This window comes from Topomyia yanbarensis, chromosome 3 (genome assembly GCF_030247195.1).
Source record: "Topomyia yanbarensis strain Yona2022 chromosome 3, ASM3024719v1, whole genome shotgun sequence".
In the NCBI taxonomy this organism is placed as follows: domain Eukaryota; kingdom Metazoa; phylum Arthropoda; class Insecta; order Diptera; family Culicidae; genus Topomyia; species Topomyia yanbarensis.
In genome coordinates this window covers 287927010-287940815 of record NC_080672.1, presented here as the reverse complement: position 1 = coordinate 287940815, position 13806 = coordinate 287927010, and the positions used below count along the sequence as shown (strand labels likewise).

The 13806-nt window shown below is 39.4% G+C and overlaps 1 protein-coding gene across 1 annotated transcript; it reads right to left on the bottom strand.

Annotated features, from left to right (window-relative positions):
* Nucleotides 1-2401: 2401 nt before the first annotated feature.
* On the bottom strand, nt 2402-4379 carry LOC131691826 (tRNA (guanine(37)-N1)-methyltransferase). Its single transcript, XM_058978492.1, has 4 exons — nt 4255-4379; nt 2847-4204; nt 2656-2784; nt 2402-2590 (listed from the first exon to the last, which is right to left on the bottom strand). The coding sequence occupies exons 2-3, from the start codon at nt 4192-4194 to the stop codon at nt 2732-2734; spliced, it is 1401 nt and encodes a 466-aa protein (XP_058834475.1). The 5' UTR covers nt 4195-4204; nt 4255-4379; the 3' UTR covers nt 2402-2590; nt 2656-2731.
* Between the last annotated feature and the right edge of the window lie 9427 nt (nt 4380-13806).

Here is a 13806-nt window from a genome sequence, read left to right as displayed (position 1 = left end):
GGGTGTTAAAATCACTCAAAAAATGTTACGTCATTTATGGATGATCCTTAACACATATTATAATTCCAGCTCGAACAGTTCAAAAACTGTACGGGACTGAACTGGGTCTGTGGTCTTCGACTGGCATGGTTCATTCTCATTGACTCGGACGTCTTCATGGCTGGTTTGTAGACATGTGCTCCTATTTACAAGTGGATATATCCATTCGCTTGGTTTGGGAGACATGTGGATCCTGTTAGTTGTCGACTATTTCGACCTTATGGGTATGGTTTAGTTCGGACTGGTACCTAGGAGATAGGTAATTATTCAGGACTTGTTTTTATGATTATTTAACTCGACAAAGCACACCGTTTTTAGAAATGCTAAGTACCCTTTTTGGTCGGTGTAGTCCGTTTGAGTCGAACCAGATGGATATTTGGTTCGAATAATCTTTGTGGGTTATCGTGAATAAATATTTTTCATGTCCTTTAGTGGCAGATATTCTTATTGTGAAACTCTAAAACGCTACTCAGCATAATGATTATTCGAATTCTGTTATAAGATGATAGTGAAACAGCACAGTTATAGGATTACTTTACTCGCGAGTAAGTACTAATACTGCTAAGTATTTATGTTTACCGTATCCAGTCATAGTCGATCTAGTCGATTGATCCGCTTCGGACCTAGGAGACAAAAAAACAAATCAGCAATAGACTGAAGTGGATTCAATGCGAAATTTCCTACTGTCATAGTGGACTTCGACGCGATGATAGGATGATTTTCTAAAGAATTGGACAGACTAGATGACATGACATGACATACTCTAACTCTCTGCCAAACAGTAGGTATTAGGCTGCCCAGAAAAATAATGAATTTTTGAAAACTCAATCGGTCCGCCCCTGATTCGATTCCTAGTCCCACTAGGAGTACTTGCTCCAAATTTGAAACAAATCGGACAAGTCTAGCTACCGGACCAAAGAGCCTGAAGTTTTTTTGAGATTTTCCGACAATTTACATGGAGAAAACCCACTAACTCGCGTTTTTGCCGCTGGGTGGCACTGTATGTATCGTATTATCACTGTAAGTGAAAATAAGAAAGATAAATAAATTATCTATAACTTTGTTGAAGACTCCTAGTGAATCCAGCTTTGTTAAAAGAAGTTATTAAACTTTTAGTGAAGTCATGTCTGAGTCAGTTTTGCATGGGGCCTAGCAGTGCATGGTTGTGTATCAGTACTCGATTCCCACAAACTATGGATTTTTCCATTTCCTAATTTCCATCTCTTTCCGTTGAAAAGTTAGTGTTGGCGCCCTCTATGTGGTAAAATCTGGAACTTAAATGTTCCAACCAAAACATGGCTTATTTACTACAATTCTTCTGAACATACCATAGAGCTAAATCTTACAGTTGTTTCACAAAATTTTTTAGTTCGCTCGAATCGAGTACTGATAGACAACCATGCACTGCTAGGTCCCATGCAAAACTGACTCAGACATGACTTCACTAAAAGTTGAATAACTTCTTCTGACAAAGCCGAATTCACTAGTAGTTTTCCGCAAAGTTGTAGACAATTAAATTATCTTTCTTATTTTCACTTACAGTGATAATATAATACATACAGTGCCACCTAGCGGCAAAAATGCGAGTTAGTGGGTTTTCTCCATGTAAATTGACGAAAAATCCCATATAAACTTCTGGCACGTTGGTCCGGTAGCTAGACTTGCCCGATTTGCTAACAAATTTTGGTGCAAGTACTCCTTGTGGGACTAGGAATCGAATCAGGGGTGGGCCGATAGGGGTAATTTTTTACTGTCACTCTAGTAGGTATGCATGTAGGAATGTAAATTCGTATGCATGAATGTATCCTGCGTGTGGATGTGTTTAGAAGCAATGCATCCCAGAACAACATGGAAGTGCAGTTTCTGAGCCGCCATAACGATTGTGGGAAGCCCGGTGCGCAGTCATAGGTGTGTCCATAAAACACAGCACACACTGACAAGCGCAACGGTGAGACGGTAGGTGTACAGTTAATGTACATAGGTTGTTGAGCCCGATTGCACACTGATAAATAACACTAACAATCAGCCTTATTCTGCATTACAACGGGTTGATTTTTCGAACGAATGTGGTAGGACGAATCTGACTACCATTTGCTTTTGCTGTCGTTATTGAGAATGCAAATCGCATTCGTTCGAAAAAGCGACCCGACGTAATGCAGAACAAGGCTGAATCTCTTCTCGTTTTTAGTTCCATCCATCCAAAAATTCTCTTGTTCGTGGAAGCGTTATACACACGAAGCAAAAACAGTCAAAGCTACGCTAATACTAATACTAATACATGCAGGATTCAGAGCACGAAGTTTGATATTTTTGGTAATCAAGAAAATGGTTGTCATCTCTAAACAAGGATAATCATCGAGACTTTGATTAACATATGTTACATTTGCATTTTGTCTAAACCTGCTTCTACATGTTTTGTACTTGTTTGGGTTTTATTTTTTTGTACAGGTACTTTTGGTACTGATTTCTTGTTCTGCTTTTTCGATACAATCTGTGCATGTAGATCCTGGAAGGAATTATCAGCTTTCTCTCGTTTTGCTTGGACATTTATCTGAAACGTAGGACAAACAATTGTTAGTGTGCGTGCTTTCAATAGCAATATAATCAATCTATCACCTTTTTCAGCTTTGCTGAGACCTCTTTCGCCTTTTTCACGTTGTTCTTTTTGCTTTGTGATACAGCAAATACATTTTTAGCTTTTTTGGCAATCTGCTTCTTCACGTTCTTCTTGGCCATTATCAGTACCTAGAATTGAACATTTAATATAAGACGATAAAAATTTCATTACTATTTTTTAGTAAAATTACATTTTCGTTTACAAGTTTGTTCAACTTTGGCATCTGCAGATCGTTTGAAACTAGTAGCATGTGAGAATAGGATCTCATCTGTAAGGTAAAAGCTTACTCGCATCATATCCTTGTTAGGCGCTACATTTCTTATCAAAGCAATCTCTTTTAAATTAGAATTAAGAGAAAAGCCAATACTTTGCTCAACCATACTTTGCGCAATCACTTTCTTATCATCAGTTCCCTTTGCAAAGCAATATACATGAACTAAAGGAAATTTAGTTATCTCCAGAGTGTCCTCTTTGCAAAGACCAACATAGTTAACTAAATGATTAACTGCTAGTGCGGGTAGATTCATTGTGATGTGAATGGTTCCATTAAAGTGAACATCTTGATTTTTGTTTAATATCACGGCTCGAACTTCTTCTCGAATGAAATCAATTCCATTTTTGTTGAAACAAGTTGTGCGTGAATCAACTTTATTCTTTACAGAATTTTTCACTAGAGCCTCGTAGGAGTCAGGATTTAAATCATTTGCCAAAACGGTGCACCCTTTTCTAGCGGCAGGAATACTAAATGGACCCACTCCTGCATACACATCAAGCAGAATATCGCATTTGTTCAGCATTTTGACAACTTTTTCGTGTTCAGTCGCAAGTCTGGGATTCCAATAAACTTTAGAGAAATCGAACTCAAAAGTAGCACCATTTTCCTTTACCAACACTTGAAAGTCCTCATCACCTGCCAATAACTCCATTTGAAAATTTCGATATGTGTTGTCGATTATATTTAGTTTGTTCACGACTGTTCTACAACCGTGAATTTTGTCCATAATAACTTGACCTATAAGGCCTTTATAAGGGAACAGGTGTTCCTTCAAGTTAAGGTGCACTACGTGTCCGATCTTAGAAAATGCTGACAGTTGCTCTTTGTCTTCTGGCAAGACTGCTTTTAGCACTTCATCGAATCTCCAGTTTTCGTACCTCAGCATAATTGTTTCCCACACAAGATTTTCTGCCCTGAGACCTTTGTCTTCCAGACAAATATCCGACCAGCTTTTGACGGCAGAGGGATGTAACGTTATTACCCATTCTCCCTTTCGCACAGGTTTATAATGCTCTATTTTAAGGAGGTATTTCTTCACTTCAGTGCAAATCATATTGAAATTTAAAGTTTCCGGTACTCGTAACACTGGTACGACGATTTGTTTTGTGAACGCTTCTCTATCAAGCACAGTCATTCCTCGCACCGTTTCTGGTGGATTCAATTCTGAACAGGCCATGTTACGAAAATAGTGCCGGAATCGACTAAGAATACACAATCCCAAGGATTGTTGAGACAAAATACCATGCAATCGTGGCAATTTCATTAACTACATGCTAAAAAATGTATATTTACTTGATGTATACGAACATTTAATGTAAGTTACCTTTTCGTGTAGTAAATACGGGAAAAAAACCAAAAATAATCTACAAACAGATCCCAACTCTAACAAAAACACGTTTCATTTCATTCTTCACAATGACAAATAAGCTGACATCGTTGATCACTTTCATCACTTTCCTTTCATTTTCATTCCGTGACAGTTAAACGGTATATTTTAATCCACGTTCGTATGACTGAAAGGCAGGGTGGCCAGATAGAATTCCTTAATATCGGTAGGGTCACTAAAAGTTTATCGGTAGTTATCGGTAGGCCGGGTTGTTGTCCCAAAAACGTAGTATTGACATAGAATTGTAAAATACTGACAACACAGATCTCTGACCAAATCCAACCCAAAAAATAAATGTTGAGTAGGATGTGTCCAAAATCAATAAAAATCGGTAGTTTTCGGTAGGAATAACAAAATATCGGTAGTTTTGCCTTGGTCGTCTGGGAATCGGTAGGAAAGACCAAAATCGGTAGGACTACCGATAAATCGGTAGGTCTGGCCACCCTGCTGAAAGGTGGAAACATTCAATGACGTATAAAAGGCGCTACACGGAAAAAACGATCCAAACAATAAATTCTTTTAACTTACTTTTGAGTTGTGCGACGTCGCTTTCGCACTTATTAGTGTTGTCAAAAATAAAACGAGAGATTCGGCTCAGTCGAGGTCTTCAGTGGAGTAAGGTACTTTTGAGTTGTTTGGGGTTACTCAAAATTAGGTAATATTATATTTTATATTAAGTAAATTCAACTTAAATTTAAGTATATTGAATTCAAGGTTAAGTATAAAAAACCTAACAATGAGTTGTGATTTTTGCCGTGGTTAAATGTAAACTACCTTCAACACGGTTTACCTAATTTTTCCTTCCTCCACTCCACGATACCGCAAGATCGAGCATGACGTCACGTAACATGTTCTCTTTTGATGTATGTGGAGAAGGTATTGTGATTATGGTCATAATTATTTTATGCTTTTCTTGTATTATCATGTGAAGAGAAACCTAGGGGTAGATCACTTGTGATGCATTTTTACAAATCAGCGAAATGCATTTACATTTATTTCCATTAAAATAGAGAATCCTGTAAAATTTGCCAGAAAACGCGAGCGAAACTGAGTTCTCCCTAACTCAACTAACCCGATAGGATACGCGCAGAAATCTGACAGGGCTGCCAAACCAAGACATACAGAAATCTAGCAGTGCGGTCTCTTCCAGAAAATTTGCTCACTGGGTGGAAGCGAGCCAAATATGTCAACGCAATGCATATATTATATGTTTACTAGAAGCGCTAAAATTTGTTTCTTCATTGGTGGAATGATAGTTCAATTAGATGGATAATGAATGATCAAACTTTTAAATTGGAAATGGTGACTTTTAAATTGGAAAAACTGCACTGGTTTTGTACTTTCTAGCAGAAGTGTGAATGGAACATATTCAGTTTTCTGCACTTCTGCTAGAAAGTGCAAAAACGGTGCAGTTTCAGTGCACTCCACTACACCGGTGTCAATCAATCGAAAACCCCATTAGAAAGTCCAGCAGGAGAATGACTTAAAGCAAGAGGCGTACAGAAAACGCTTATGGTAAATATATAATTGTTTAAAAGTTATATTAATTAAAAGCAGGCCCCGTTTATTGAGAAACTTAATGAGAGCTTTCGGATAAAAAATGAGAAAACATGCGGGTTTCTAACGAGAAATATCTTAGAATTATGTTTATTTTTGATTATCGTCGTACAGACATCCCCACTCTGTACCGTGAGAGTTAAAGTCTCCAAGAAGCAGGCGGGGCGATGGAAGATGTTCAATCACGTTGGAGAGTCTTCGATATCCCAGATCATTGCCTTTGATTGTTGGTTGAAAAGCGACAACTTCAATGCCCAGCGTCGAAGGGAGATTGATTCGATTGAAGGAGTAGCACTTTTTAATCCCTAAAAGTACCCCTCCATATTGTTGAAATCGATAATTACCCCCTATACTTTGTGTTGTGCATCCATCCACCCCCGGTGGATAGTAATGCTTGGTGCATCACCCGACCCTCGGAGTTTTTCTCAACATAAATTAAATAGCTGTAAAGTTAGCTCGCGTGTTTTTCAATTTACCAACCTTAATCCGAAATTCACTACGCTGTGTCCGCTGTCCTGTTTTACCTGCTCGTTACGCCGACAGGTTATGGGCCCAGGAAGCGTTCGGAATTCTGTGGAATCGGTGAAAATTGTTCGGTCGAAAGTGACGCAATAACGCGAAGGTTCGAGAACGTTTTTGTTTGTATTAGTGCGCTGTTGATGGAGGAGCAAGCACGCTAGCTGTGAAAAGTTTTCTCTTGGAAAGTTTTGCTTGTGCACGATAACGGTATTGTTTTGCCAAGATGGTTGACGCCAGATTTGCTATTCCCAAGCTGAGTGGGACAAATTAGCAAACCTGGAAAGTTGCTGCTGCAACGAGAGGATCTGTGGACAGTAATGAGCGAACCCGTCCCTGACGATGAAGATCGGGACGATGAGTGGCGGAATGCCGATCGGAAGGCTAATGCTGATTTCGTTTTTAGAATCGAGTCGCTCTAGGTTAGCTCTGAGCTGTTACTTTTGTATGGGTTTTGTAAATATTAGAGCGAACCTAGGGCGACTCTGATCTAAAACCGAAGTCAGCATAAAGCAACGTTGGTGCTGTTGTTGGAAGACAGCCAATTATCGTTAGTGAAAAAATTGTGTTGATGCTCACAGTGTGTTTAGTGCTTTGAAATCTTACCATCAGAAGAGGACGCGATCGGTAAGAGTTTCATTATTGAAAAAGTTATGCTCAGTGAACATGCCCGAGCGCGGGAATCTGGAAGATCATTTACGTGAGATCGATGAGCTGTTTGACCGTCTGAATGCCGCCGGTACCGAGTTAGATAAAGACACGAAGGTGTGCATGCTTTTGAGAAGCCTTCCCCCTTCGTTTGATAGCATTGTTTCGGCTCTGGACAGCCGCGAAGACGATGATATTTCCCTGGACATCGTCAAAGCCAAACTGATGGATGAATTTCGTCGTCGTTTGGAGCGAGAGGGCGCTGGTTCAAAAGTCGAAAAGGCGATGCGATCGGTGGACAGCAAGCAAAAGGAAACTCGCGTGTGTCATTTCTGCAAGCGCTCTGGTCATTTGCGATGCGATTGCCGAAAGTTTAAAGCCTCGCAGAAGGCAGAAAGTGGAACTGAAAAGGAAAATCCAAAAGCAAAAACCGCCCAGGGCGACTTGAGAAGCGTGGGTGATTGACAGTGGGGCAAGTGCCCATATGACGAACAGTCGTGAATTTTTTGATTCATTAAGTGAATTCAACGGCGGGAGGTTCACGCTCCCTGACTGGCAAAAGACGCAGATCCTCGGAGAGGGCTGTGGAGTGCTGAATGGAGTGAACGGTTCTGGGAGCATTGTAAAAATTGACGTGAAAGGTGTAAAGTTTGTCCCGGGGCTATCCACCAATCTTATCTCAGTGGCCAAGTTGGCGAAAAAGAATCTCACAGTTAATTTCGATGGCGAAGGCTGTCGGATTACGAATGCAGAAGGAACTGGATGTCGTTATGGTGGTTTATACTACCTACGGATTGAGGAAGCTTCTAGCAAGGCGACAACAGGTGAGCATCACGAGAACTGCCAGCATCAGTGGCACCGGCGTTTCGGTCACCGTGACTGGGCAGCTGCTGAACGGCTCATCAAAGAAAACCTTGCAACGGGTATAAAGGTAGGTGATTGTGGCTTGCGCATTGTTTGTGAATGTTGTTTGGAGGGCAAATCTGCCAGACTTCCTTTTTCCCATGTGGTTGAGCGCAAATCAGAAAGAATACTTGACATCGTACATACCGATTTGTGTGGTCTGATGAAAACCGCAACACCAAGCGCTAATCGTTACGTCATGCATTTAATTGACGATTATAGTCGCTTTACGGTCACATATTTATTAAAGCACAAATCGGAGGCAACGCAGATAATCAAAGATTATGTTCGATGGACGAAGAACCTATTTCAACGTAAACCCACTGTCATTCGTTTCGACGGTGGGGGCGAATTTTGTAACAACGAACTGAAGGGTTTCTACCGTGCAGAAGGAATCAAGCCACAATACACCACGCCCTGCACTTCCCAACAGAATGGTGTGGCCGAGCGTAAAAATCGATCAATCATGGAAATGGCCACTTGCATTCTGATCGAATCAGGCATGGAGAAGCGTTACTGGGGAGAAGTGGTTCTCACCGCAACGTAATTGCAAAATCGTTAGGTTACTCAATGGACCATAAGGCCTACAGATTCGTTGATTGCGATAATGATTCCATTACTATCAGTCGCGATGCGCGCTTTATTGAATTAGGGAATAGTTCTTCCTTGATCGATGTACCGTTGAACAGTGAAGCAAGCGGAGAGCGTAGAGTGGTCGTTCAGGAGGGGAGCGATTCTATTAAGATCGAAGGCGGGGACACGCCTGACTCGGACGCAGAGTTCTTCGAGGCCGAGGCGGAAGATGTTCGTCGCTCGAAACGACAGACAATGGGTAAGACACCACGAAATTTAGAAGATTATATTCTCGATTACGCGGAGGAAACCGCGGCGTGCGCCACAGATGAACCACTAAATGTTCGTGAGGCATTGGTGATTGCTGAATGGCGGGAAGCAATGGAGGACGAGATGCGATCCCACAAGCGAAATCAAACGTGGGAACTCGTGCCGCCCTCAAAAGGTCATAAAGTTGTAGGATCGAAGTGGGCCTCCAAACTAATGCGCGATGAAACTGGAACTGTAGCAAAATACAAAGCAAGAGTAGTAGCCCAAGGATTTTCGCAGAGATTTGGCGAAGACTACGAGGATGTGTTTGCTCCGGTGACGAGACATGCAACTTTCCGCACATTGTTGGCTGTGGCGTCTAAGCGAAATATGACGGTGACTCATTTGGACATTAAGACAGCGTATCTTTACGGTTTGTTGGAAGAAGAGGTCTTCATGTGCCAGCCGCCGGGATACGAAGTGCCAGGCAAAGAAAGCTATGTGTGCAGGCTGCTGAAGAGCATCTACGGCCTGCGTCAGTCAGCACGTTGCTGGCATAAAAAATTGCACGAGGTTTTAACAAAACTACAATTTAAGCAATCATCAGTTGATGCTTGTCTGTATATAAGAGGTTCCGGATCTACTCAAGTGTTTTTAGTTGTGTACGTCGACGACATGCTAATCGCTTCGACATGTGTCACCGAGCTGGAAGAAATTACGAATGGTCTGAGTCGTGAATTTGAGCTGACGCGTCTTGGGGATGTGCGCCACTTCCTTGGCATGGAAGTTCGCCGTGACAATGATACGTATACGATTCGTCTTCAGAGCTATATCAACAAGCTGCTCGAGGATCAAAGTATGAGTGAAGCCAAACCGAACAAGTCGCCGATGGACCCGAAATACATTAAATCTGAGGACAACAGTGAACTACTGAAAGATGTTTCTAAATACAGAAGTGTCGTTGGAAGCATATTATATCTATCTGTTGTGGCTCGTCCGGATATTGCAAATAGCGCAGCAATTCTCGGAAGAAAATTTGCTGCACCAACGGAACAAGACTGGATGGCGGCTAAGATGTGGATCGTCCATAACATCATCTGTCTCCGAATCAGATACACGTTCCTCTTTCCCATAAGATTCGTCTTCGGAGGGTGATCCTTCTGTTTGTTCCATTTTGTTGCGGGAGCAACACGCTCGACCGCACTATTTAACCACAGAGAACAGACATATAAGCTAGATCAAAATTTCCCGAAAAACCTGTGTAAACATTTAAATAAAAATACGTTGAAAATCACAATCGCATGCAGGTTCGTATGCGTGAGTCACCATTGTATCCAAATTCGCACACAAGTCCCGTATAGCGATTGCTGGCCGATCGAAGCGCCAGCCAGTGCACAGTGGCACGACTTAGAACAAAATGTGGACTAAAGTCCAAACTTTTCCGTAGCGGTTCATATAGGACGTTTTTATGTAATTTTGGTACGCTGAATTCGTTTTTGATATTAAAACATCTCAAAAATAAACATTTACTGTTCATTAGGGTGTCTCAAAAATATTTTCTTTTCTAAATCGTCCTTAAAATTTGTGTATATTAATTTTCGTGTGCTAAATCGTTTTTGATATTAACACTTGTAAAAAAAATCATCATACATTAGGGTGGCTCAAAAATAATTATTTTGTTGTGAAGGTTCAAAAATTTTTTAAAGACATTTTTGTGCGCTGAATTCCTATGTTGGTTATAAAAATAGAAATTAACTTTACTACTTATTAAAGAGGCTCAAAAGTAAATATTTTGTCTTTAATAATGATTTCTTTCAATTGTAATTTTGGAATTTATTTTCCGTATTGAAACGAATTGATTGACATCTCATTATGGGGCTTCAGAAATGATTATATTATTTTAAGGATCAAATAAGATGTGATCGACTAATTTTGGAACGTTTAATTCATTAGTGGGTTACTTGGTATGAAAACTACATTTTCTTTCATTTTCAAAACAAACATTTTGAGCGTCTTAGTGGAATATTGATTAACATTCACTAATCAACAAGATGGTTAACGATTTTGTTTTCGCAGGTGTGTTTTAAGTTACTTAGATTGCTTATTTCATACCTTAAATAAAAATAAATCCAAAATCCTTTTTTCGCGTATATGGTTCATTTAAAAATGGTCTTATTTTATTTGGATAATATCGCACACCCTTAAGCTATATCAGTGCTATGCAAACTCGGATAAAATAGTCTCACCAAATGACTAGAACTCAACTGTGTTCACTCAATTTGACAGTTATTGCGTAAGTTAGCAAAAATAGTTCATGAAACATTTTGTGACACATTTCAATGGTTGAAAATATTTACTGATTTTTAATAGTTATGTGTCCAACAAAAAAACACCTTTAACAGGCCAACGAGGGTACCCGGGTACCCACAAATTGAAATGCTCATAACTATGGATTCCTTTAACCGATTTGGACACTTTTAAATGTTTTGGATTCAGAAACTCGTCCAATTTTAGATTCTGTACAATAGAACCGGAATAATGGACCTGGTTTTTGGTAATCCGGATTTTCCGGAGTAATGTTCCAGTACTAGGATATGATTTGTAAATTTTAATAATGTCCTAGTAATATGAGTATCAAAACGCTTCAAATTGTCTCGGAAGTCTGTTTTTATTGTTACGGGACCCTATGACAATTTGAAAAATGGAATTGGAATGGAATGGCCATTCACGGCCCCACGGGAACCTGCTCCGGAATGTCCGTTACAAGTTCATATCACCAAATGGTTCCAAAAGCACGAGATACAGCCTACTGATGCAATTCCAAGACTTTTGATACCCATATTGCTAGTATTTCATTGAAGTTCGCAAATAGTACTCCTGCACAGGAACCTGCTTCCGGAAACCCGGATTCCCGGGAACCGAATTAAGTAACCCGACTCATTTTTACCAAGTCCAAATATGGATGAGTTCTTGAATCCAAAACAGCCAAAAGTATCGAAATCGGTTGGATATTACCTTAGTTATGGGCATTTTAGTTTTGTGGGTACCCACGTCGGCCTGTTACGTAGTAAAAAAATCAGGAGCCCCTCCTCACTCCCACCCTTACTATATCAACAATATTATTAACCCAAAAGCTTGACTTAGTGAAGTTCTAAGATGTCACAAAGTTTCAATTTCCAGTTATGGATAAACATAGGAATTTCATTAATTGAAACATATAAAAATACCCAGGTACCGCGTCGGACACACAACGGTTAAACATTCTTAATTCCTTTACCACTTAAAAACCATACTTCCCACTCGGCTCCTCACTCTTGATCACTAGTAAAACCTTTGTAGATCATGCTCTAAATGCTATTTGAAAGTAGTGCATAAATTAGTTTCATTATTCTAGTTATAAAGTGAATATTCAAATTAAATATTATTAATAACCATGAGTCTCCATCCACAGTTTTTTTTAAATTTTGACTGCTTATCGCAAGTTTTCGCAAAACTAGCATAGGTTCATATTAAAGAGAAAATGAAAAGCTTTCGAATGAGCATGGTGTGATCGCGGGCATTCACGGGCGTCGTTGTTGTTTTCGCTTTAGAAGTTCGAATTCTATAAAAATTCATGACAAACAGTTATCTAAACACTAACTAAACCAACTAGTGACTTATTTTTGGCGATTTTACGATGTAATTTTATCACACGGATAATTTTGGTGAAATAATGCAATTCATATAATCAACCGTTTCTTTGAAAAACGAGAATAACCGTATGTAGTTCCTATGGTCAAATAATGCAAAAAACACTTGAGTTATGCCCTTCAAAAAGCTGTCAAAAATTCATTTTGCATTCAAATCACCTAAAATCTCGTGAAAATGTCTCTGATGGCTTAGCTGTTACGAGAAAAATACTAGTGAGAATATTGCATAACCTTCATATATGGACTTAAGTCCGGGCTCGTCCCACTGTGCAGTGGCAAGTAGCTACCTGCTGTTGTCATTTCAAAGCGACAGTTTTATTTCTTACACAAGTTGAAAACTTTATTTGTATCAGTGATTTAACTTATTTAAAAAAATCAAAAACTTTAAAAAGAATAAAAAATAAAAAAAAATAAGAAAAGTAAAAAAAAACGAAACACTTCACCAGTTGGTTCCTGACGAGCTGGTAGGTGAATTGATCCTCCGTTTCTTTTATCCGTCACCCGCGTGAGGGCATGTTTAGGAGCGTTTTATTTTGTATAGGAGTTTCAAAGTAGAATTGAAACTGAAACATTCACATCCCCAGCAGAACGTTTTGTTTTATAATTTCAAACAGTTTTGTTTTAAAATTTAAAACTGTTATACGACGCCGTTCTATTTGTTGCTGATTTTGAATCACGTTTAGAGCTGTGCTTTAAATTCATGGAAAGTATTCAGCATAGACACTTAGACCCGATAGACCGGGGAAAAATAAATTTGAATGCAGTAACGCTGAAGGCGTGGCGTGACATGAATTTTAAACTGAATAGAACACCCGCTAAAACTGCTGGGGACAGAAAGTTTCAGTTTTAAAATTGTCAGTTTTATATTATAGAACTGTCAAAATTATGAATCTAAAACTGAAAAACTCGTGAACATGCCCTGACCTTCACGGAAAAATTAAACAATAAGGTACTTTTGAGTTGTTTCAGGTATACTCAAAATTAGCTAGATTCAACTTAAATTTAAGCATATTTAACTCAAGGTTGAGTATAAAAACCTGTCAATGAGTTGTGATGTTTGCCGTGGTTAAAGGGAAACTACCTTCAACACGGTTTACCTAATTTTACCCTATTCCACGATACCCCGAGATTGAGTCAAAAGAGCTCAATTTTTGGTAATTTTTCGTATCCGTGTTTCACACAGTAGAGAGCTGGTATACCTCGTCTAAACAAAGCCGTCTTTTAGGTAAGAAAACTGTTTAGCACCGCACTACACTGCACTGCCTGACACAATTTAATTTTTATAATGTTTATAATGTTTATACTCCAGCTCCATACTCTATGGGATAAACACCTTCACCGATATCGCCTAACT

Coding starts and splice junctions, on each gene's coding strand:
- LOC131691826 (XM_058978492.1), bottom strand. CDS start 4,194: ATGAAATTGCCACGATTGCATGGTATTTTGTCTCAACAATCCTTGGGA. Junction 2,785..2,846: donor ACAAACTTGTAAACGAAAAT/GTAATTTTACTA, acceptor GTTCAATTCTAG/GTACTGATAATGGCCAAGAA.